Source organism: Rana temporaria, chromosome 4 (assembly GCF_905171775.1).
Source record: "Rana temporaria chromosome 4, aRanTem1.1, whole genome shotgun sequence".
Lineage (NCBI taxonomy): Eukaryota > Metazoa > Chordata > Amphibia > Anura > Ranidae > Rana > Rana temporaria.
Window position 1 is genome coordinate 306,660,035 of NC_053492.1, and position 25,705 is coordinate 306,685,739.

Consider the following 25,705-nt stretch of genomic DNA (forward strand, 5'->3'; position numbering starts at 1 on the left):
AACCAGGCCGTTAGCTGGAAGAATTCCGGCTTTGGATGGAGTACTGGGCCCTGCCTGAGGAGATCTGCCCTGTACGGGAGCTTCAGAGGCTCCACCATCGCCATGGCTCTTAGGTTTGCGAACCAAGTTCTTTTTGGCCACCATGGTGCTATCAGAAGAATCTGGCCTGGAGACCTGCTGAGTTTCTGAAGAACTCGCGGAATGAGCGCTACCGGCGGGAAGGCATAGGCCAGCCCGAAGCGCCAGGTCTGGGATAGCGCATCCAGACCTTCCGACTGTAGTTCCCAGGAAATCGAGAAATACCTTTCTACCTTCCTGTTTTGTCTGTTGGCAAACAAGTCTATTTCCGGTTCCCCGAAATACTGGACCAAGTGTTGAAAAACCTCTGGGTTCAGTTCCCATTCCTCCTCCCTCAACCTGTGACGGCTGAGGAAGTCTGCTTCTGTATTGCTCGTCCCCTTTATGTATATGGCCGAGATAGAGAGTACTCTTTCTTCTGCCCATATCAGAATTTCCTTGGAAAGTTCTAGTAGGGGACTGGACCTGGTCCCTCCCTGGTGACCTAGGTACGCTACTACTGTAGAGTTGTCTGAGCTTACTTGGACTTCTCTGCCTCTGATGTCTTCCTGGAAGGCTATTAAGGCTTCCCCCACTGCTCTGAGTTCTCTGTAGTTGGATGACCTGCGAGCTAGTGAGCTGCCCCATTGCCCCTGAGCTTTTTTCCCTTCCAGGTGGGCGCCCCACCCCCAGGAACTGGCGTCCGTGGTAACCTTCACTGGGTTCCACTGAGCCCATGGTCGCCCTCCCCTCAGGTTTTTGGCAGATGTCCACCACTCCAGGGAGGACAGAACCTGGGGGGTGAGCAGTATTTTCTGATCTAAGGACTCTTTCTTTTTGTCCCATGAGGACAGGAAGAAGAAGTGTAATGTCCTGGCATGAAGCTGAGCCCAAACTACCGCTGGGATGCTTGCTGACATCAGGCCTAAGACTCTCAGAACATCCCTTCTGGAGAGTCTGGGGTTTTTGATAAGGTTCCCAACTGCTGAGGTTAGTTTTAAAACTTTTTCTTCTGGTAAGAAGAGTCTCTGCTGTCTGGTGTCCACTAAGTATCCCAGGAAGGTCTTGACCTGTTCTGGTTTGAGGGAGGATTTTTCTTTGTTGATTATCCACCCTAGGCTCTCTAGGAGTGCCATTGCTTTGTTGGCATCCCGCGAGACTTGGGCGGCTGATTTTCCTGAAATCAGCAAGTCGTCTAAATAGGGTATAAGGGATATGCCCTGAAGGTGCAGGTATGCCACCGCTTCTGCTAGGATTTTTGCAAAAATCCTTGGGCTGGAGGTTAGCCCGAATGGTAGTGCTCTGAACTGCCAGTGGAAGGTTTCTCCTTCCACTACGACCGCATACCTCAGATATACCTGGTGATGCACGTGGATTGGCACGTGAAGATAGGCATCTTTGAGATCTAGGGTCACCAAGAAGGCCTCCTTCATGAGGTTCTTTCTTACCGAATAAATACTTTCCATAGTAAACTTTTTGTATTCCAGAAACTTGTTCAGGTTTCTCAAGTTTACTATTAGACGGTATTTTCCGGAGGGTTTTCGCACTACGAAAATATGGGAATAAAATCCCTGGTACTGCTGAGCTTTTGGTACTGGTACCACCACTAGTTGTTTGGCTAACTCCTGTATGCCCTCCAAGAGGGCAGACCTTTTCAGGGTATCCCTGGGAAGGTGAGTAATGGTGATCATGGTGGGGGGTGTAGTCAGAAATTCTAGGCGATAGCCTTTTTGAATTATTTGGCAGATGTAATGACTGTTCGAAATTCTCTCCCATAGAGGGAGGAATTGAGATAGTCGACCCCCCACTCTGACTTCGTCGTCACTTGGACGGTTTGTCGCTGGGTTTTGGAGGAGGGAAAAGGAGGTTGTTCTTCCTGTTCCCTTTGCCAAAGTTCCAACGCCTAAAAGGTTCCTTTTTGGCTTTCTGTCTACCCTGCCCCTGGGGGCCTCGAAAAGTTTTCTTGAAACCTTCTTTTTTGGGTTTAACTGGGAATTTTTTACCTTTTTCTGATGACCTAGCAAGGACATCATCCAGGTCTTTCCCAAACAACAGGGAACCTTGGAAGGGGATGCCACAGAGTTTTCCCTTGGATGTAGCATCTCCCTCCCAGGCCTTGATCCAAACTGCCCTCCTAGTAGAGTTAATGAGGGCTGCTGTCTTGGCTGCTGCCCTTGCAGATTCCGTAGCTGCATCTGCTAGGTAAGCAATCGCCTTCCTTACCACTGTAAGTGACTCAACTACCTCCTCCGCCTCCGAATTCTGGACGAGGTGGTCGGTGAGTGTCTCTACCCAAACATCTGTATTCCTAGCTACACACGCTGCTGCTAAGGCTGGGCTTAGTGCTGTCGCATTGGCCTCCCAGGCTTTTCTAAGGAGAGACTCTGCTCTACGGTCCATCACATCCTTGATGTTACCCGCATCCTCAAAGGAGAGATCAGATAATTTAGTGACTTGCGACAAAGCCGCATCAAGTCTAGGAAGCTTAAAAAAGACTTCCTCATCTTCCTGGGAGAAGGGGAATCTTCTTTTCCAGGTTTTTTGTTTGATTATTCTCCTTTCAGGGTCTCTCCACTCCTGAAGGACTAACTCCTTGAGGGATTTGTGCAGGGGGAATACTTTAGATTGAGCGTCACTCAGGCCCCTATAAACTTTATCCTGTGCTGAGGTAGGTTTAGGGGTCTCAGGAATTTCCTCTGTGGCGTAGATTGCCTGGAGGAGACTCTCTAGATCAGTGTTTCTCAACTCCAGTCCTCGGGGCGCACCAACAGGTCTTGTTTTCAGGCTTTCCATTATTGTGCACAGGTGATTTGATCAGTTTCACTGCCTTAGTAATTACCACAGCAGTTTGATCTGAGGGAAATCCTGAAAACATGACCTGTTGGTGCGCCCCGAGGACTGGAGTTGAGAAACACTGCTCTAGATCTTCTACAGCAAAGAGGTGTTTTCTTGGACGTGTGTCTTCCTGAGACTGACTAATGGAGTCTCCATCTACCTCTCCTGAGCTGTGCCTAGACCTAGGTAGACTGACTACCTCACTTTCTTCACCGTCTGCTTCCCCCAGAGGGGGAATTTGTGAAGGTGTAAAGAAAACTCTTGGGCCCCTAGAAAAGGGGGTCTCCTGAGAGGAAGTGCCTTCCTTAGGGGTAAGTTCCTCCGTTTCGGTCTGTGCCGACTGCCCGGCTGCCTCCCGGAAGGCCTTAACTGTTGCTAACATTTCTGTTTGCATGGATGAGAGAAAACTCTTCATCATGGCAGCAGCCTCCTTTCCTGCCAGTATATTAACCACTTGGGATCCGCCTGCCGTCAATTGACGGCTACAGTGCGGATCCCAATCTCCAAACTGCCGTCAATTGACGTCCGCCCCTTAGGGCGGTCCCCGCGCGCGCTCCAGAGCGCGCTGCGGGGAAAATCTGTGTTGGCCGTGTCCCTCGGACACAGCCAATTACAGATCGCCGCGAACGGCCAATCAGAGTGGCCGTTCGCGTGGCGATCTGTGCGGCCAATGAGAGAGGATCTCATATGTAAACATATGAGATCATCTCTCATTGCCGTTTTACACAGAGACAGCGGTGCTGTCTCTGGAGAGGAGACGGATCTGTGTCTCTTGTACATAGAGACACAGATCGGTCACCCCCCCAGTCACCCCCCTCCACCTACAGTTAGAACACTAAGCAGGGATACATTTAACCCCTTCCTCACCCCCTAGTGTTAACCCCTTCAATGCCAGTCACATTTATACTGTAATTAGTGCATATTTATAGCACTGATCGCAGTATAAATGTGAATGGCGCCAAAACGTCGCAGTCCCATTAAAAATCGCAGATCGCCGCCATTTCTAGTAAAAAAAAATAATTAAAAAAAAATAATTCTGTCCCCTATTTTGTAAGCGCTATAACTTTTGCGCAAACCAGTCGCTTATTGCGATTTTTTTTTTTTTTTACCAAAAATATGTAGAAGAATACGTATCGGCCTAAACTGAGAAAAAAAAATGTTTTTTTTTTTTAAATTGGGATATTTATTATAGCAAGAAGTAAAAAATATTGTATTTTTTTCAAAATTGTCTCACTTTTTTGTTTATAGCGCAAAAAATAAAAACCGCACAGGCGATCAAATACCACCAAAAGAAAGCTCTACTTGTGGGGAAAAAAGGACGTCAATTTTGTTTGGGAGCCACGTCGCACGACCGCGCAATTGTTAGTTAAAGCGATGCAGTGCCGAAAGCTGAAATTTCACCTGGGCAGGAGGGGGGTATATGTGCCCAGTAAGCAAGTGGTTAATACATTTATAGCAGAAAGGTTTTGTGTAGGATTTGGGGAGCTTCTCTCTACAATTCCCACACTTTTTAGAGGAACTATGCCCTGTAGCGGAAGGAGACTGAACTGAGGCCTCCTGGGGTCCGCTGGGGGTTTCTGTAAGACATGAAATATACATTTTAAATTGTCTTTTTCCCCAAGACTACTGGCTGTACTGGGGAGGGGAGCAAGTGGACGAGAAGGGACCAGATCCTGCTCCGGTCGTTCCCTAAAAGTTTGGGAACTCTCACCGCTTCCCCCCTCCCTTTCCAGGGGGATTGGTACTTACCGCCCCCCGACCTGGATCTGCCAGCGGTCGTGTCGGTCTTTCCGTCCTCTTCCATGAGGAGGGTGACTCGGTCCTGGCTGTCGGTACTCCTGTACTGGTCACCGCAAGCCGACCCGTCCACCACCCACGCTGTCTCCACGTTCCACTGGGAACTTCCGGGTTATGCCGTCTGGAACCGCCCACTTCCTGTGATGCAGTTCCTGTCTCAGAACGAGGCCTGGAGCGCGGCGTTTTTGCGTCTGGAGACCCGGGAAACGGCGATTTGAATGGTGGTGGATTCGATAGCATACAGTGATGGCTCACCTCCCCGCAGCTCAGAGCACTGGTGCTTACATAGGGCGACCTGTGAGTTTGGACCGAAGTCTACAGGTAAGTTCAGCCCTCCCCGGCCTCCCTTAGACCTGTCTCACAGGGGTACCTTCGACCCTCCCCGGTCTCTAGGTTTCCATTAACAAAACAAACGTGTCGCTGTGTTGGAGAAACACAATCAATACTGAGGAGCAAGGGGAAGGGCGGGGCCTTTTAAACTGTCATGTGATTGTGTTTCCTGCAGGAGGAGCCATCATCTCGGGTGCCGTCCTGGAAGGTGGTAAGAGAAAATCCTATCGGAAATTCTGTGTGGAACTTCGACGGAGAAAAAAACAAGCATTCTCAGAATCAATTTGACGCATGCTCGGAAACATTGAACTTCTTTTTTCTCCGCCCGTCGTAGTGTTTTACGTCATCGCGGTCCGAATTTGGTCTGACAGTGTGCATGCAAGCCAGCTTGAACGGAATGCCGACAGAAAATTCCATCGGATTTTATCCCATCGGAAATTCCGATCGTGTGTACAAGGCATAAGACATCCCCCTATTATCGTACAATAAAAACACATGTTGTCTTCAATACATTACCAAGCTCCAGTGACAAGTGAAGTGATTTGGGCAAGCCCCTGCAACTGGATCCATGCAGCCCAGAAAAACATTGGACATTAGTGCTAGGTGGTACTTTTCAATAGGGTTATTGGAAAACGCTCTTGAACAGATTCATATCTGACAGGTTAATAATATAAGCAGTACAACTAGCTCCAGATGAAATACAGCAGCTAAAGCAGGGACCCAAAGCAGTGCAAAAGACTGAAAATCAAAGTATGAATAACAGAAAATCTTTAAAATCCCAAGCTAGTTTTGAGGGAATAACCTAAAGGATACCCACAGTGAGTGACAATGGCGATGTTGCTGTATGCACAGTGCCCACAGTGAATAGCAGAGTCAATACAGCTGTATGTGTAGCAACCGCAGGAAGTGGTATTGACTATGTAGATGTTTGCAGCGCATCTCCAGTGAGCGGAAATGGCAACGCTGGTGTATGCACAGCACCCACAATAGCAGTGCATATGCTGGTGTATGCACAGTGCCCACAATGAATAGCAGTGCCAATGCGTATGTGTAGAAAATACAGGAAGTGGCATTGGCAATGTTGATGTATGCAGAGTATCTACAGTGAGCAGAAATGGCAATGCTGGTCTATGTACAGCACCCACAGTGAATGGCAATGTCAATGCTGGTGTATGCACATTGCCTACAGTATGTGCCAATCACACTGTTGCCATTTGTGCAGTGCCTGCAGCAAGTAGCGTTGCAAATGCTGGTGTATACATGGTGCTTGCAGTAAGGGGGAATGCTAATACTGCTGTATGCACAGCTCCATTGGCAGTGGTCGTGCACATGATAGTGTATGCACAGCACCCATGGCAAGTGGCAATAACAATATATGCACCTATAGTAAGTGGCAATGGAAATATTGCTGTATGCACAGCATATACTGTATAGTGAGTGACTGTGCCAATCACACTGTATACACAGTGCTTCCAGTGAGTGCCATTGCTGTTGTATGCACAGTGCATGACAGTGGCAATGTAGGTGTATGCACAGCGGTCACAGGAAATGGGAGGGATAATGCTTTTGTATGCACAGAGCCCACAGTGAAATATGGTGCCTATGCTGGTGTATGCAGCATGCCAATGCTCCAGTATGCAGAGCACCTGCAGGGAAAGGCAATTCTGGTGTATGCACATTGCCCGCAATACGTGTCAGTGCAAATGCTGGTGTTTGTACAGTACCTGCAGTAAATACTAGAGCTGCACAATTTTGGCTAAAATGAGAGTTTTTTTTTTTTTTTTGCTTAGAAGATAGATCACGATTCTCATGTGAAACACCATCTTTCACATTAAAACAAAAAAAAAAAAATGGTCAGACTGCCCAGATATTTTTTTTGACAGCTGTGAGCAGATAAAGTCTCTCCACTTGTTATATGAAAGAATCGAAAACTCTGCATTGGAGATCTTCAGGGGGGTTGAATCGAGATCACAATTTTTTTAATGATTAATTGTGCAGCTCTAGTAAATACTTCTGTATAAACAGCTCCAGCGGGTACATACATACTGGTGTATGCACAGTACCCACTGCATGTGGCACTAGCAACACCAGTGTATGCACAGCGCTCACAGTAATTGTCAAAAGCAATGCTATTGACAATTACTGTGGGCAGCAGCAACGCTGTTGTATGTACAGCACCCACAATAGCAGTGCCAATGCTTGTGTGTGTGGCAACCACAGGAAGTGGCTTTGGCAATGTTACCGTATGCAGAGTATCCATAGTGAGTAAAAATGGCAACACTGGTGTATGAACAGCACCCACAGTAGACATGGTTCCTGCAGTAAGTGGCAGTGCTAATGCTGGCGTATACACGGTGCCTGCAGTAATTAGCAGTGCTAATGCTGGTGTATACACTGTGCCTGCACTAAGTGGCAGTGCTAATGCTGGTTAGGGATGAGCGCCAGCGTGTTCGCACAGTCCACGTGCAGAGCCCGCCAGAAGGTCGGCACCGCGCTAATCACGGGCAGTGAGACATTTCCTGATCTCTGTAGCCGCGCATCGGGACAATGTCTCCCTGCCTGTGATTAGCGCAGCACCATGCCGACTTCCTGGCGGGCTCTGCACGTGGACTGTGCGAACACGCCGGAGCTCATCCCTAATGCTGGTGTATACACGGTGCCTGCACTAAGTGGCAGTGCTAATGCTTGTGTATATATGGTGCCAGCAGTAAGTGGCAGTGCTAATGCTGGTGTATACAGCACCATGGGCAGTGGTAGTGCACATGATGGTGTATGCACTGCACCCATGACAAGTAGCAGTGGCAATACCAGTACCGTATATTCACCTATAGTAAGTGGCAATGGCAATGCTGGTGTATGCAGAGCACCCTTAGTAAGTGGCAATGGCAATGCTGGTGTATGCAGAGCACCCTTATTAAGTGGCAATGGTAAAGTCTTTATGCACAGTGTCTGCAGTGAGTGTTGGTGACAATATTAGCCCCCTCAGTATGTAGTATGCAGACATACTCCTACCAGGTTGCAGACACAGGTAAGGTATGGTGTTGTGTAAAGTGTCACACTTAGCTGTCTGTCCCCCAGGACCTGAAAGCAGGACAACATCCTGGTCTCAGAGCAGCTTTCCATTATGCCAGGTCCCAGGAGGGAAGCTGAGCAGGGGGGTACACGTGTGAAGCTTTGGGGCATTGCTGTATGTTATCATTTCACCCCCTGCTGCTCTCTTATACAGCCATGAAACAATACCTTCTCTCTTGATTTTCTGCTCTCCCTCCCTGACTGGTAAATCTGGTATTCAGCAGCCTCTTTCTTCCACTACTCCAGTGTGTCTCTCTCCTCTCTTGCCTCCTACTGCGTTCCAAGCCTCGTTCTGGCGGTGACTACTTCCGCGTTCCACACCTCCCTCTCTTCTTCCAGCAGCATGGAGCCGCTGTGGAAATAAGTTTCATGTGATTGAGGTGAGAAGTCTGTCTCGCCTCTCTCTCCCTTCACCCAAACCCTACAATCTCGTGCCGTTTCAAAACAAAACTTTCTTCCGATATGTACATATTGCATCACAACTCCAAAATGACAAGCAGAATGACAAAGTATTTTCCTTTTGTGTTTTTCAGAACGTAAAAGGAGAAACATCGAGATCGAGGCGTGGAACGCAGAGACAGGAAATACAAGAGAGGCATGAGAGATACTGGAGATATGGAAGAGAACAGGGGGAGAGACAAATAATCCGGAGACGAGGTAGTAGTTGTTACAGGGAATGATAAATAGACCACATATGTGTCTCTATATAAATAGATATAAGCCAGGGGTGCCCAACCTTTTGAAGAGCGAGGGCCACTGAAGCGACTTGATAACCGTTCGCGGGCCAAAATGGGCGAATGACAGGTCTGTGTCCACGCTGTATATGATGGACAGACACAGCCCATGCTACTCTCTATGGGCTCTCCGATTCAATCAGCCCAGACGGGAGGGGACGGATCCCCTTCTGTTTTTTTTAGCGGATCGGATTGGAGGTAAGCGGTCCAGGGACATTCTCAGAATTCAGACCCACGTCCCAGTCTGAGCCTGTCCTGGGTAGAATCCTGGAAAATAGGCTTTGTTCCAGGCAGGGGAGGACTGGACTGGGGGTCTGACCCCCCCCCCCCCCCCCCCCATATAAAAAAATAATGTACCCATTACCTGGCGTGAGAATGGTTGGCAAAAAGATGTCATCCTGGGCCACTCACATAGGACTGGGTGAGGGAGGGATGTAGGAGAAAACTTCAGCCACCTACTGGCTAAGGAGGTAGCAGGAGGCGGGCTACACTGCTGTCCATTATAGCCGATGTAGTGGCATGGAGCTGCTGTGGAAAGAAGTTGCATGTGATTGAGGCAAGGAAGTTGTCCTAGCAGCCAATCGCCTGTTTGATAACCTTGGGCAGCTCCGCCCTCCACCCAGAATTGTTCCGACTCCCGCTGTCGGCTCTGTGAGGATTACACAGCGACGGCAGGAGGAAGAAAAGTCTCCTACATCGCAGTACCGAGGCGGTCCGAATGGCAGAGTGCCGCGGGCCGCATGTGGTGATGCCCAATCTACTCCGAGGAACGCCATTTCCTACAGCCGGCCGCCGGGCTCTCTCATGTCGCCTGCTCGCACCCGCGGCCCGACTGCAGAAGGTCTGCGGCCCGGTAGTGGGCCATGGACCGGGGGTTGACGACCCCTGCTATAAAGGGCTAATTTCAGTTTTTTTAACCCCATCATGTTACTGGCCGATTAATCGATTATGAAAATTGTAATAGATTAATTTCATAATCGATTAGTTGTTTCGGCCCTAATTTTAACCATGCCCATTTGTTTTTTGTTTTTTTTACTTCTACTAGACCATGCCTACAAATTTGAGAATGTTGGCTACTATGCTACTTCAGCACAGTTTCAAAGCCGCAGATAAGTGCGATTTGGACCTCCCAATTTTATTGCGGCTTACAACTTAATTTAATAGAATTAGGTTATTACCTCTTTTTAATAAAGGCATTGATTTTGAGTGCGACTGTCCAGAATTTTCACCTCACCCAATTGCCTTTGCTTAGCCTGCACCTGCTGTTCCTATTATGAGGAGAGTTATATTTCCAGACACCCTTCCTAGAGCAGCACCCATTTTCCCTTCATTTAACAGACGTCACAATGCAAGTCGCAATGAAATTGAAAAAGTGTGTAAATCCATCTGACAGCTTTTATGATCTGTTCTGGGTTACTCCAATTTAGTGATTATAATTGAAGCTGGTTCCACCTGTGATGTGAAAATTCTCTAGACCAGGGGTCTCCAAACATTCTAAAGAAAGGGCCGGTTTATTGTCCTGCAGACTCTTGGAGGGCCGGACTTTGGCCAGCAGGAGGGAAAATTTTCCTGGCATCAGTGGGAGTAAACATCTGGTGTTAGGGGGAGGAATAGTGCCCCATTGCTGGTATCATAGGGAGGGTGAGTGCCCCATTAGTGGTGTCAGTGGGAGAAATGGTGCTCCATTGTCGGAGTTCGATGGCAGAATAGTGTCTCATATCATTGGGAGGGATAGTGCTCCAAGGGCCAAGGCAAGCAAAGGGCCACATCCGGCCCTCGGGCCACAGTTTGGAGACCACTGCTCTAGACCATCCCTTTTCTGCACTGCCAGGACCCATTGGGGTTGCTTTACTAAAACTGGAGAATGCAAAAAGTAGTGCAGCTGTGCATAGTGACCAATCAGTTTCTAACTACAGCTTTTTCAAGTAAGCTTTACACTACATCCTGGAAGCTGGTCGGTTGCTTTGCAGAGCTGCACCAGATTTTGCACTCACCGGTTTAACCCCATTATGTTTGGAAATGATTTGCTCAGTGGTTAGGAGCAGGTCTTGAAAACAATGGAAATGCTGACCTGAGGGTTTTAGCATTATATGGGATGTTTTTGCATTTGGACATACAGTAGTTCTTTTTCTTATATGCTTTCAGTGGTATTGCTGTGAAAAGAAGTCCAGATGGATACAACACAATATTTGGAGGAGCCATCTCAGATAACTGAAGAAATGAAAAGTTGGATGGAGAAGGCTTTTCAGATGGTAGGAACAACTACACAAGGCAATATAACACCACTCTATTTAACACACACTTTATTCAGATTTGCTATGCATGTAATGTTTCTTCATACATGGGTCATTTTATTACATTGTCAATGTTTACCAGGAATATAATGCACAATCACTGGCTACTCTACTGTGCCTGGTAATCTACCTTTTGGCCCATGCTGACCAAATAGCATCGACATTATGCCACAAGCCTGAACCAATGACACACAGCAGGATAGATCCATGGATTCATTTTGTGTGCCAAATTCTTAACCTTAAAGTGGATGTAAAGCCACTCTCGTCCTTTCTAAACTACTGCCATAGTGGTGATCCATAAGGATATACACGCCTCCTGCATGTATCCTTACCTGTCAAATGTCTCCCCTCTGTCTGTTATAAGAACTGAAAAACTGCAGATTCTGTGGGTGGGTCTGTTATCTGGAGCTCGGTGGGTGGAGTTGTGAAGTAACCACAAGACTTCAGAAAAGGAGTGGGGGTAGGAACTAAAAAATAATGCCAGTCTCAGGCTAGTGCATGAGATATGTAAATAACTTGTCACTCACAGCAAGGGGGAAGAACAGACAAAAGTTTTCTCCTGTTTGTCCGTTTATCTCACTGAAAAAAGAAAAGAGGATTGCTCATAGCTGGATTAACTCTTTGTGGCAAGACTGTGCACAGATGATAGTAAATCTTACACTCTACATTGTGACAGCAAAAATAATATAAAAAAAATTGGGTTTACATCGACTTTAACCTGTCTTTTCAAGATAAAGCAGAAATTTATCAGAGAAACTGTATTTACTGGTTCATGGCCACTTTGCTTTAGTTATATGTTCTTGGCTGACAGGAATGGAACTAAGCATGGTCTTCTGCTGTGGTCCGTCCTGCTCAAATTTGGTTTGCTGTACTTTTAAAGAAGACGCCTGTCTGTGTATTACTGTGGTATATTGTCTTTTCTTTTTTTTGTTTTTGCGCAGTCGTTGCCTCCTTAAAGTATTTTTATTCCCATATCTGCCACTTACTGGGTTTCTTTTCTCATCCTCTGAAAATTCGAGGGGCAAGATTCAGGTAGGGGGATGTAAGGTTATGCGGGCGTAGCGTATCCTATTTACGCTACGCCTCCGCAACTTAGACGGGCAAGTGCATTATTCACAAAGCACTTGCTCCGTAAGTTGCGGCGGCGTAGCGTAAATCTGCCAGCGTAAGCGCGCCGAATTTAAATTGTCAGGAGGTGTGTGTGTGTTTTATGTAAATAAAACATGACCCCACGTAAATGACGTTTCTCACGAACGGCGCATGCGCCGGCCGTGAACGTATCCCAGTGCGCATGCTCCTAATCACGTCACAAATGGTCAATGCTTTCGACGTGAACGTAATTTACGCAAAGCCCTATTCGCGAACGACTTACGCAAACGACGTAAACATTTTCAAATTCGACGCGGGAACGACGTCTATACTTAACATTGGCTATGCCTCATATAGCAGGAGTAACTTTACGCCGGAAAAAGCCTACGCAAACGACGTAAAAAAAATCCGCCGGGCACACGTACATTTCTGAATCGGCGTATAAGAGACTTACGCCAGTCGGATCTTAGCCTAAATTCGGCGTATCTTGCTTTCTGAATACAGAAAGAAGATACGCCGGCGCAGATTTGAATTTACGCGGCGTATCAATAGATACGCCGGCGTAAATTCTTTCTGAATCTAGCCCGAGATTTGTAGTTTTTGCCCAAATGGGCTGAGATAATGCAACAACTACATATAGCACTGTTAGTCAAATTTTGCTTGGATCACACATCTTCCCATTCTGATATGTGGTCAGGCAACTAAACATATTGATCATATCTGCCTGTTTTATGTATTGAGTTTGAAGTACATAACTTGGCATTGGTTCTATGCAGTAGCAAGCAGATATGCTTATTAATTTGGCCAATGAGCATGTCGAAGAAAACGGTTTGCAATTAAACTTTCCTATTTGTACCCAAGTACAATAAAGAGAGAACCCATAGACAAACCTTGGTTTATAAGATGGACTCAGGTCTTTATACCTGGCACCTCTATTGTAGGTACCTGTTCACATATTCTGTTTTACGTTTTAGATGCCTGGAAATCCCCAAATCTCAGGAGAAAGAGCTTCTTTTATTTTCTCCAAACATGAAGTGGTTATTTTTATGTTGCCATGGCTACAGCAACTTGCGAGTTGCTCAGTTTAAAGCGGTGGTTCACCCTCCATAACAACTTTTTAGCATAAAATGAGGCATAGTAGCGCGAGCTACAGTATGCCTGTCTTTATTTTTTTATCCCCGTACTCACAGTGCAATCGTAGAGACAAGATTACGACTCCCAGCGGGGAATTGGCGTTTTCCTATGGAGAGAGAAGGTGATTGACGGCCGGCTCTGGCACGTCACGCTCCCCGAAGACAGCCGGAACAGGTCTCGGCTCTTCACGACTATGCGCAGGCGCCGTGAAGCGCCAAGTCCTATTTCGGCTATTTCTGGAGAAGCGTGACGTGCCAGAGCCGGCCGTCAATCACCTTCTCTCTCCATAGGAAAACGCCAATTCCCCGCTGGGAGTCGTAATCTTGTCTCTACGATTGCACAGTGAGTACGGGGATAAAAAAATAAAGACAGGCATACTGTAGCTCGCGCTACTATGCCTCATTTTTTTTTTATTAATAGGGTGAACCCCCGCTTTAAAGTTAGGGCAAGGTGTAAAAAATAACAAACGGCACCAGATCTCATACAGCGTACATATCATTGGTGGGCCAGCTCAGAGACACAGAAGAAGACGGTCACCGATGACGTCTACCTTAATATATATATATATATATATATATATATATATATATATATATATTTTAATACACGTTCTTGTGATTATTGATGGCAATTTCATAGGGAGAGTATGAGGGGGGAGGGGGGGGGGTTGCCTGTTTTTGATTGCAGTGTCATTTACACATTTTCTCTTCTAGGCCCAAGATGCTTTGGACAATGGTGAAGTCCCTGTTGGATGTCTCATGGTATATGATAATCAGCTTGTAGGACAAGGAAGAAATGAAGTTAATGAAACAAGGAATGTAAGTTTAGATGCTGTTGACTGTAAATATATGTTTTTACAGTATGATAGTGTGGGTTTTTTCTGAATGGATATAACATTATGTTGGATGGCCTAAAGAAAATCTGTTGCCCAGATTTTAACAAAAAAGTTTCAATAAGATTTTATGTGCATTTAAAGTAGTTCTAAAGTGTAACCGTTTACCTTAGTGCATTTCTTGCATTAAAAAGTGGATGTAAACTCAATTTTTTTTAATTTTTTTTTTTATGTCACAATGTACAGTATAAGATTTCCTATCATCTGTGCCCAGTCTTGCCACACAGAGTTAATCCAGCTCTGAGCAATCCTCTTTTATTGTTCAGTGAAATAAAACAGACTTGCAGAGAAAAACCTTAGTCCGTTCCGCCCCCTTGCTGTGAGTGACCGTTTATTTTACATATCTCATGCACTAGCCTGGAGACAGGCATTATTTTTTTAATTCCCACCCCCACTCCTTTTCTGAAGTCATGTGGTTACTTTTCTGGATTTTGACTGGATGTTAGTGATCATAGCAGAATTTAGTGTAAGGAATACACAGGAAAAAATGCATGTTGACAAGAGGTGTATAGAGGTGGGTGGGGAGTCTACTGACATCACGGCTCCACCCACAGAGCTCCAGACAACAGATCCACCCACAGAATCTGCAGTTTTTCAGTTCTTATAACAGACAGAGGGGAAACATTTGATAGGTAAGGATACATGCAGGAGGCATGTATATCCTTATAGATCAGCACTATGGCAGTAGATTAGAAAGGATGAGAGTGGGTTTACATCCACTTTAAGGTAAAAAAACTCCCCAATAACTGTTCCCCCCCCCCCCCCCCTAACCCCCCTACCGTCAAAGCAGAATCCGCCTGCTTATCGGGGGGATCTCTCTGCTGATTCCCACTGAGCAGGCGGATGACAGTTTTGCTATGTAGATTGTCTTTCGAACCACCATTATCAGATCGGATGCCTGGCGGGTGTCAGTGGACACATGCCCGCTGACATCCGCCTCCTTCTCTCCTTGTTTTGTGTCCGTCCAGAACTAGTGTTCTGAGCATAGGTGTGTGTCTGTCCAGAACTGATGTGTGAACATAGGGCAGCCCGTTCAGTACAACAAGTAAATTATGCGCAAGAGCTCAGAATATTAATATCACAGCAGCATAGTCCGTGTTAACAGCACATAGAACACGTGTCAGGAGACAGAGGAAGTTCAAGCTGTTGTTGTTGTGGTTGGGAAGTGTGCAGGTTTGCTTTGATAGGGGTATGCTCTCAGGGCTGCCGTCAGTGGGGAACAGAGACCATGTTCCAGATCTAGGAGGACAAGCAAGGAGAGAAGCGCCTCTGGGTGCAATACTTTAAAACAGTTTTAATTTTACAATAGCCAAAGATTAAAAAACACTCACATTTTGGTGGTGAAAAACAGGAATATAGGTAGGATTCTCCAGAAGGGAGAGGTAGATGTCATCTGGTGCGTCTATGTAAATCCTTCATCGGGTCCCTGGTGTAGCGCTGTGGAGTGAGGGGGTATCAGTCCTTCTGCCGCTGATGGTAGCAGGTGATTGCGGTGGACGGGACCGGCACATATCCGGGGGTCGGAGAGGGCTTAGCTGCTGAATTTTGACAGCATTTTACAATCTTAATACCAGTAGCAGTGCTATTTAGTCTGCTGAGACTTTGCATTTTAGGAAAATAACATTTAATTCAGCTAATGGAGTGGATTATGCTGAAGGTACCGTTCTGTTTATGTGACTGGGAAATGGAAAGGTTCACTTTAAGAATATAGTGAAACACATTATTATCTCCTGATTTTATCTTTTTGTAAATTCACATGCAACTTTCTACAACACTCCTTTTTGCTCCTTTTAGTTTACATAGTAATTCTTCATTTTCTCTAATAGCTCAAATATACATTACAGTCATTTATGAAAATTGGTAACCATGCCAACCAGATATTTGTTTAATGTTCTACACTGCTCGAGAAGATGACAGAATCTGTTTGGTTGCTATGGAAATGCCAACTATTTCTATGCTTTCTTTTCTGTTTCCCGTTATATCTGAAGTAGGTATGCGCTTGACTCACACGTTCAGACTTAATATGCAGTGTAAAGTGCAGTAACCTTTAGCATCAAATCAGATTTCACTTAAATGGAATACGATCAGCAATTGGTTGCTATGGATTACTTTTAGTATGCACATTTTTCTTTTCCTTAATAAAATACCCAATTGTCTTGGCTTAAGTACTGGTAATATACAGTTACCCAAAGCAGCCAATCAAGATTTGCAGCAGTTCATTAGTAGAGCAATGCAAGTAAAATTCTGTTTATTTTCTATGGGTTTTGGAACCTGCGGTAAATTCTCAAAGGTCACCATATTTTTATGTGTAGTTGGATTGTGTTGATGTAATTGATTACAGGGTTATTTTTATTGTCAAATTTGCCAGCATTGAAAGCTCAGGGAAAATAATGTGTTTCTGATTTTCGACTTCTTAACTATCCTTCTCTGTTGCAGGCTACACGCCATGCAGAAATGGTGGCGGTTGATCAGGTTCTGGACTGGTGCAGGAAGAATGCCAAGAATTCCGCACAGGTTTTTGAAAACACAATTTTATATGTGACAGTTGAACCGTGCATCATGTGTGCTGGGGCTCTGCGTCTACTCAGTATCCTTGTCATTTAACTGGTATATCCTTTGTAATAAGATATAAATGACATGCATGAGCAGCAAAACAAGTGCGCTGTGCGTATATACTGAATGATTAAGTGATAAGGCTTTTGTAATCTTCTTAACTCCTTAATCTGTCTACTAGTAATGACAGAATTAGTACATGAAACTTATTACAGAGCATTAGCAGTCAGAAATAACCAGTGCAGAAATATTCACAGAACTAAGGGTTTGCATTATTTAAACTGGAGAATGCTAAATTTGGGACAGCTGTGCATGGTAGATAATCAGGTTTTAAATTCATCTTGTTCCATTAAAGTGTTTGTTATCCTAAAAAAAAAATGGATCCTGTTACCTTAAAGTGATTGTAAAGCTTTGAGTTTTTTTTTTTAAATAACAAACATATCATACTTGCTTCCACTGTGCAGTTAGTTTTGCACAGAGTGGCCCCGATTCACGTCTTCTGGAGTCCCTCGGCGGCTCTCTCACGGCTCCATAGACACAGAATGTAGGATGCATTAAGGTGAAAAAACACGTTGGTTTACAACCCCTTTAAAGCATTTTATACAGCACAGTGCTTGTTCTATGTCATTTGGCCCCCTGTATCGCATAAAATACCTGGCTAATCCTGCCTGGCTATGTCCCGACACTGTGGTCAGTTTACGTGCCTCTGTCAACCGAAGCTCCCTTCTCTGCTTTCCTCTGTCCTCTCTCCCCTTCCCTCCCCACCTGTCAGCTCCCTGTCATAATGCAATAACGTTGGTACAATCCCCTCTGCTATATGAAATATTGTCCCCAGTGCATATTTTTTTTTTTTGCAGCCGTGTACCTAATTTCAGATGTCGATCGGCACTCACGTGACTGGCCGCCTCTCTCCTCTGTTCCTCCTGGCTTATATCAGCAGGGGTTTCCCATCCCTGCCCACTTTGCTGTCGGATTGAGAGAGGCGGACGGTCACATGAGCGCTGATAGGCGCTCTAAAATGAGGTACACAGTGGCATTTTTATTTTTAAAAACGCATACACTGGGGGCATTATTTCATATTGCAGAGGGGATTGTAGCAAGGTTATTGAGTGGTTTAACAACAAATTTAAGCTTAAACAACAAAAAAAAAAATCTGGAAGCTGATTCGTTTCTTTGCACAGCTGCTACAGATTTTTCCAGTTTTAGTAAATTAAAGCGGGAGTTCACCCATAAATGTTTTTTTACCCTTAGATGGATGCTCATTTAGTCTAGGGGAATCGGCTAGTTGTTTTAAAATCCGAGCAGTACTTACCGTTGTAGAGGGCGATCTTCTCCGCCGCTTCCGGGTATGGGTCTTCGGGACTGGGCGTTCCTTCTTGATTGACAGTCTTCCGACAGGCTTCCGACGGTCGCATCTATCGCGTCACGAGTAGCCGACGTCGGAAGCCTGTCGGAAGACTGTCAATCAAGAAGGAACGCCCAGTCCCGCAGCCCATACCCGGAAGCGGCGGAGAAGATCGCACTCTAAAAAGGTAAGTACAGCTTCGATTTTAAAACAACTAGCCGATTCCCCTAGACTAAATGAGCATCCATCTAAGGGTAAAATTAGCAATTTCCCGGTGAACCTCCACTTTAACCCCTCTTTTTTTATAGTACATTTGTACAGTGTAAGTTTCTTTTGATATTGCAGGCATGAAAGTGGGCGTCCACACATTATTTTCCTCCCCTCCAAACCTTTCACCCCTCAACCACACGAAAATCTACTTGCCCTAACATGTCATCCCCGGTGCCTCATTGGATATGCACAAAATGTCCGATGGACTTTTTTCATCTGAAAAAAAAAAAATTGTGTGTGGGCCCCATCTGACTTTTTTCCATCGGTGTAAAAAAATAGAACTTGTTTTAAATTTTTTCCGATGGGGAAAAAAAATTATAGGAAATTCCGATGTCTGTGTGGAATTCCATCGGAGAAAAATCCACGCATGCTCAATATCAAGTCGACGCATGCTCAGAAGCATTGAACTTAATTTTTCTCGGCTCATCGTAGTGTTTTACGTCACTGTGTAAGGACAGTCAGAATTTAGTCTGATAGTGTGTAGGCAAGACTGATGAAAGTCAGCTTCATCGGAATTTCCGACGGAAAATTCCATTGGATTTTATTTAATCGGAAATCCGATCGTGTTCACGGCATAACAATTCCTTATTCGGACAGATCGTTCGATGAACACATAGTGTGTAAACAACTTTTCAGAGGGACAAACGCAAAAAAAAATTCTAGTACGCGAACAGAACTTTTAATGTGTACTGTATTTGTACAAGAAAAATCAGAACATCAAGAAAATAAACACACAGGAATATTCGTAAGCATAACAGCAATTCAAAAGACATGAATGTCAGTGAACAGTGGCTTCGCCCCCGACCCCCCCCCCCCCCTTGACGGCAAGAGAGAGAGTGAATAATCCAAAACACTCTGACAGTATGGCACTGAAATGCACGGATACAAGGTCACACGTACATTACATGACTTCCTCATCCACAATTTTCCTACAGCAATACGAAAAATGCCTTCATTGTAAGAGAATTTTAGTAGTGTTCGCACCAGGTCGAACCATCAAAGAAAACCAGACGATCGTTCGTATGACTTTCTTTTAATGTGTACCCGGCTTTAGGCTCCAATGGGATACCTGGCAAGAGCATGCCCTCAGTATATTTTTATGGAGCTTTTCTGTGAACCCTATTTCCATAAAACATTTATTTCTTCCTTCCTTAACAAAGAATTAGGAATTCCATTGGTGGTATACGGTTGCCACAATGAACGATTTGGTGGATGTGGGTCCGTTCTGAATGTGGCTGCAGATGACATTCCAGCTACAGGGGTACAATTTAAGGTACCGGAATTTTTTTTATTTTTTCAACTGTTATGAATTGAATTTTGATTTTGTAACTAAAACCATCTAATTTAGCACGTTTCCTACACCGCATTGCAATCACACCGTGTTTGCGATCTGATGCAGGTGTCAATACAAAGTTAACCCCAAAGGGGATTGCAAATTCGGTGCGGTTTTCCTGCACTGGATCATATGGTATAAAACGACCCTGCAATCCGGTTGCAGTGCAGCTCCAGAAAAAGGTGCCTGCACGTCTTTGGTGCCATTTGAGGCCATTCAAAATGAAAGTGCTTAAATCGCATTGCACCGAATCGCATGTGAATGGCACAGAAATGCAGTGCAGTTCCTGTACAATTAACATGTGGGTTATGGTGTGAACCAGGGCTTACTTGAAATAAAAAAGAAAACAAAACTCATGTACAAGTGTTCAAGAAATTATCTTTTACATTGGTCAAAAAAAAAACACAAAAAGCGTAAAAGTCATTCTGTGATGATAATAATGTGATCACCACTAAGAATAGCCATGCATAAGAGAGCTGGAAAGTTGTCAAGGATTTTTATGGCAAGGCAATGAGTTTTCTTAAACCAGAGTTCCAGCTTGTTTTTGTTTTTTAAATAACCGCCATGATGATTGCACCTAATGCTATTCATAATGGAATGTGTATGACATGTAGTTATTATAAATCATGATCTTTTAAAATAAACTCTCTTTGTAGTCCCCAGGGAGCGCGCTCCAATCTTTAGTGTGGGCGTCTGAAGCACACTCGTTCCTTCTTCCGGTATACGGCGCTGCTGGTTACCCAGTATGCACCTTCCGATCTTGCGCATATAGTACAAAGCACCATGCAATTCTACAAGCGGAGTCATGTCTAATGCCTAGAACTCTGCTTTAATGTGTAGTCTTGGGTGTTCCCAAAAGTAAACTGTTAACTTCAGACAGGCAAAGTGAGGGTTGAACTGATTTATAACATGAAATTACAGATCAGAGCAACATAAGAAGGGAGGACCTCCACCATGCCAACAACCAATAGATATAGAGAAAGGTTGAAAAGAGTAATTCTAACTCTCCCTAAAAAAAAAAAAAGCACTTTGTATAACATGAGGCAGTAATTATAAAAATGTTTATCTTTTGATACAAAAATATTAAAATTACATAAATGTGACAAACGCCCTTTGACAAGGCATGGATCGTGTCAATAAGTTGGTGAAAAGTCCATAAATTGTGCAGAAAGCGGTATGTGTATATACCAAGGGGTTGGGTCCGTGAACTCTTCCATGAAAAAGAAAAAATTATATGAATAAGTATCAACAGCATTGATGCTATATATGCACATAAGTATAGGACAATTTTATACAAAGAGGGTCCGAAGGCAAAAGCGGGTCCAACTTGGTACTAGCAAGGTGTACCTAACAAAGTGGCCAGTGAGCTCATATTTTTGATGTATTCAAAATGTCATCAATGTTGATTATTTGTAAATTGATGAGCATATTTTGTTTTGTTGAGATATACTTGAAGTTTACCTTCAGATAAAACACTGATGTATATCCCTGTTTTAAGATTTCAGATACCGTTTTTTTTTTTTATATTCACTTTTTTATTATATTCACTTGTCAAAACCAGTGTATTAAAGGATACAGTGCTAAGAAAGCAGTGGAAATGCTGAAAACCTTCTATAAGCAGGAAAACCCTAATGGTTAGTGTCTCATTTCTGTTTCAGTAGGCAAGTACATTAGATCTTTCCTGGATTTAAAAATGTTCTTGCTTTATTTTTCAGCACCAAGACCAAAGGTTCGCAAAAAAGAGTAACCATCAACCGAAAGATGTATAACCGTTGCTTTGTAGCTGCAATGCAGCATCGCACCACCAGTAAAATGTTCTATTCTTGATGAGCAGAAGTGTATAATCTTATCACCTCATTAGGAGCTACTGGCCCAAGCTGCCTACTTGGCAGATTAACAAGTGTTTTTTTGATTAGGAAAAAATCTGCCTACGATCATTAAACTCATATTTTCATGTTTCTGATATAAAGAAACTTTGCGCGTGTTTTTATTTTATTTATTTTTTATAGTATGTCTTGTGCTTGAAAAGCCGATTTTATGTTCTGCATATAAAGCATCCTCAGTAATACAAAGCAGACCAGAAGAGGTCAGCACAGCTACAAGCACACACAGTAGTACAGAGAAAACGTATTCCTAGATGCTACACATTCCTATCCTGAAGTGAACCATGTAGTATGCTTTAACTGTTCAGCAATAGAAATACAAGTAAGGAAATCTGTCTTAAGAGAAATGTTGACTGAAAATTTACACTTAACTGTTACTGTAACCAATAGCTTCAATATATGGAGTCACTGACCTGGAAAGTAAAGTTAAGCTGTACATAGATGGATTGAAATTCACCAGGGACCAGTTGAATTTTGATCCCTCTATGGCCATTCCCACTTCCCAGAAGGTGATGTTTCTGTTATAAGGGAATGTTGAAAAAAGTTGTTTGATCAACAGCTACACTCACTGATCAATGTATACTGACAGTGGAGATTGCCTATGTCAGAATACAATGGCACAGGGGGAAGATTTCCTCTACCCATCTCTACTGTGTGGATAGTAGAATCTGATAATATATATATATATATATTTTTATTTTTTTAGCCTAGTGGCTGAAGAAAAATCTATAGGCAACCTTCGAGCCGGTTCACACAGGGGCGACCTGGCATCCGACTTGAAGTCTCCCCAAGTCGTCCCAAGTCGCGCGGTTGAGAAAATCAATGGAAGTGAATGGAGCCGTCTTAATGTACATTACTGAAGTCGCTCCGACTTCAGAAAAGGTTCCTGTACTACTTCAATCCGACTTGTAGGCAACGTGTACTCATTGATTTCAATGGAAGTCGCCTCAGAAGTCTGATCACTGTCTTAACTGAAGCAACTTTCCAGGAAGATAACATACACTTCTCAGGCAAACCCCTCCCCTCCCTCCTTCCCACAGAGCTGATTGTTGTTTTATTGGCCACTGGAAAGCCTCCTGTCCAGGAGACAATTTGAAGTTGCCTTGTAAGTTGCCTGATGATTCATACTCAAGTCGTGTCCAAGTTGCCTCCCAAAGTCGTGCTGGAAGTCGTGTTGCCCCAGTGTGAACCGACTCTTAGGCCCCGTACACACGGTCGGTTTGGTCCGATGAGAATGAACCGAAGTTCATTTTCATCGGACCAAACCGACCGTGTGTATAGGCTATCGGTCTGGTTTCCTTTGGTCCAAAATTTCTAAACATGCTTCAAAACCGAACCGATGGACCGCTGCCCGATCGGACCAAACCGATGGTTAGTACAGAAAAGCATCTGTTCAAAACCCGCGCATGCTCAGAATCAAGTCAACGCATGCTTGGAAGCATTGAACTTTGTTTTATTCAGCACGTCGTGTGTTTGACTTCACCGTGTTCTGACCCGATCGGATTTTGGACTGATGGTGTGTGAACATATCAGGCCGTACGGCCACTTCAGAGGTGAACCAATGAAAACGGTCCGACGGGCCAGTCTCATCGTTTTGGTCCGACCGTGTGTACGGGGCTTAGAGGCCATTGTCTATATAGATGTTTAGGGTTAGTGACTCAAGAATTATTACCCGAAGGTGAGCTTGACAGCCAGGCAACTAACTTTTTCAGAAGTTGTTTCAACCAAATTGTACTGATCATATGTCTTTTTTTTTTTTTTTTTTTTTTTTTTTTTTTTTTTACAAAAAATTCTTGTGCATGTGTATATTTTTATATGATATGTATGCACAAAGATTTGCCTACAATTTATGCTCTATGGAATAAAATATTTCAATATGTCTAGGTTTATATTTATTTACTTTAATTAGTTCAGTGTTAAACATAAATGATTTTCTATTTAGTGATGCATGTATACATTTTCAAATTTTTTTTATTTTTTTTTTCTTCTCTGCATTTCACTTTTGTACATTTTTTTAGGTACAGTAAAACCTTGGATTGCGAGCATAATTTGTTCCAGAAACATGCTTGTAATGCAAAGCACTTGTATATCAAAGTGAATTTCCCCATAAGAAATAATGGAATCTCAGATGATTCATTCCACAACCATTTGTTCATATACAGATGATTGCAGCAATACAAAATACAGTAAAAAGTGTAATCATATTGCTACATTTAGAGGCACAAAGAACAAAAAGAGCAGCGCCATCTAAGTTAGAAGGATCAGGCCGCGTACACACGATCAGTCAAAACCGACGAAAACGGACTGAAGGACCGTTTCATCAGTCCAAACCGATCGTGTGTGGGCCCCCATCGGTCAGTTATCCTTCGGTCAAAAAAAGAGAACTTGCTTTAAAATTTGACCGATGGACGCCTAACCAATGGGTCAAAACCGATCGTTAGTATGCAAAAGCATCGGTCAAAAGGCCGCGCATGCTCAGAATCAAGTCGACGCATGCTTGGAAGCATTGAACTTCGTTTTTTTTAGTACGTCGTGTGTTTTACGTCACTGTGTTCTGACACGATCGTTTTTTTAACTGATGGTGTGTAGGCACATCAGACCATCAGTCAGCTTCATCGGTTAACCGATGAAACGGTCCTTCAGTCCGTTTTCATCGGTTTTGACTGATCGTGTGTACGCGGCCTCACAGTTTTAATGTAAAAAAAAAAGGTGGGATGACACAATTTTTCAAAACAATATCCCACATTAAAGCGGAGGTTTACCCAAAAATCCACTTTTTGACATTAGCTGTAGCATACTGCTAACATCTGCAGTATGCTGTGTTTTTTTTTTTTTTTTTTTACTGTACTTATCGTTATATGAGCCCTTGTTTTCCGGCTCCGAGCGGGGAATCCTGCGGGGAATGGGCGTTTCTAAGCGAAGAGGAGTTGATTGACGGCTGCTAAGGCGCGTCTTGGCCTCTGTTTAATCTTCAACTGCCATGATGCTGCACATATGATCAGTTATGTCACCAGCCATTGGATGGTTTGACAGTTTGGTTGAGAGCACAACCATTGTGACAGTTAGCATTCCCGGCATGCCAGGAATGTAACTGCTTTTTCAAACTGTTAAATTGATGGGTTTACTTCCGCTTTAAGGATGCTGGAAAGTTCATTTTGAGGGTGAACCTCCGCTTTAAGGAGTCTGGTGCTCATCTTTGTAAAGCCACTGGTGTATACAGTGTGTGGCCAGAGATCCAGGGGTGCTAGTGGCTCCCAGTGCTTCCTAAAAAACTCGGAGACACTGGGTAACTGTTGATGCCACTTCCAGTTTTTTTTTTTTTAATCCTTTTTCACAAAATGGACAGGCAATGGGGCTAGAACCCAAAGATGGGAGCCCAGATGTGATACTTTCAACATGAGCTAGAGACTTTTTACACTATATTACCAAAAGTATTGGGATGCCTGCCTTTACACACACATGAACTTCAATGGTATCCAAGTCTTAGTCCATAGGGTTCAATATTGAGATGCCCTGACTAAGCTGTGGACACCCAGTGAAAGACGTTGACGTCATGCTCCTGTACGTCTAACAATGGTCCTTGCTGTCAGGAAAGGTTCCACCCGCCGGTAATACTATCTGATATTTGGCGTGCAGTACTGATGTCCACCAGCAGGTGTCTCCTGGCAGTTTGGAACTGTCAGGAAAGCCTTTCCCTGCTGGTGTTATGTGATCTTTGGGCTGCAGTACTGGCATCCACCAGTGAGTGGATCCTGGCAGTATGGAGCAGATATCTCCTCCTGCAGTCAAGAATCACCTGAACCTGATAACAGGTAATGGTATAAAGACCTGGCAAGTTCACACACACACACACACACACCCTGCCTTGGTTTTGTCCTGTGCCCTGACCTGTTAGCTTTGATCCTGAACCTGACTCCCAAACCTATTTTGTACCTGTTCCTGTATCCCTGGATCTGTGCCCTGCTGTCTGATCCCTTCCACCCTGCTTGTCCTCCATCTGCTGATCTCCTGTTATGGGCCTGGCTGAGACTACGATTCTGGTATTCCCGTTTTGCTGTATATACTTGTCTGATTATTGTTATTTTTG

General features: G+C 44.2%; 2 protein-coding genes across 3 annotated transcripts in view; one reads left to right on the top strand and one right to left on the bottom strand.

Annotated features, from left to right (window-relative positions):
- PEX3 (peroxisomal biogenesis factor 3) overlaps positions 1 to 9,229 on the bottom strand; it is a 62,260-nt gene extending 53,031 nt beyond the window's left edge. Inside the window, exon 1 of one of the 2 annotated variants that reach the window (XM_040350573.1) lies at positions 9,190 to 9,229. The gene's annotated coding sequence lies outside the window, so the exon portion shown is untranslated. Of the gene's footprint in view, positions 1 to 8,259; positions 8,373 to 9,189 lie in introns of those variants that run through there. The other variant, XM_040350572.1, reaches the window with a different exon arrangement.
- Positions 8,380 to 21,931, top strand: ADAT2 (adenosine deaminase tRNA specific 2). Its single transcript, XM_040350576.1, has 8 exons — positions 8,380 to 8,471; positions 8,625 to 8,748; positions 10,971 to 11,077; positions 14,056 to 14,160; positions 16,671 to 16,821; positions 19,569 to 19,675; positions 21,297 to 21,369; positions 21,451 to 21,931. The coding sequence occupies exons 3-8, from the start codon at positions 10,997 to 10,999 to the stop codon at positions 21,480 to 21,482; spliced, it is 549 nt and encodes a 182-aa protein (XP_040206510.1). The 5' UTR covers positions 8,380 to 8,471; positions 8,625 to 8,748; positions 10,971 to 10,996; the 3' UTR covers positions 21,483 to 21,931.
- The last annotated feature ends 3,774 nt before the right edge of the window (positions 21,932 to 25,705 follow it).

Coding starts and splice junctions, on each gene's coding strand:
- ADAT2 (XM_040350576.1), top strand. CDS start 10,997: ATGGATACAACACAATATTTGGAGGAGCCATCTCAGATAACTGAAGAA. Junction 14,161..16,670: donor AAGTTAATGAAACAAGGAAT/GTAAGTTTAGAT, acceptor TCTCTGTTGCAG/GCTACACGCCATGCAGAAAT. Junction 19,676..21,296: donor CTACAGGGGTACAATTTAAG/GTACCGGAATTT, acceptor TGTCAAAACCAG/TGTATTAAAGGATACAGTGC.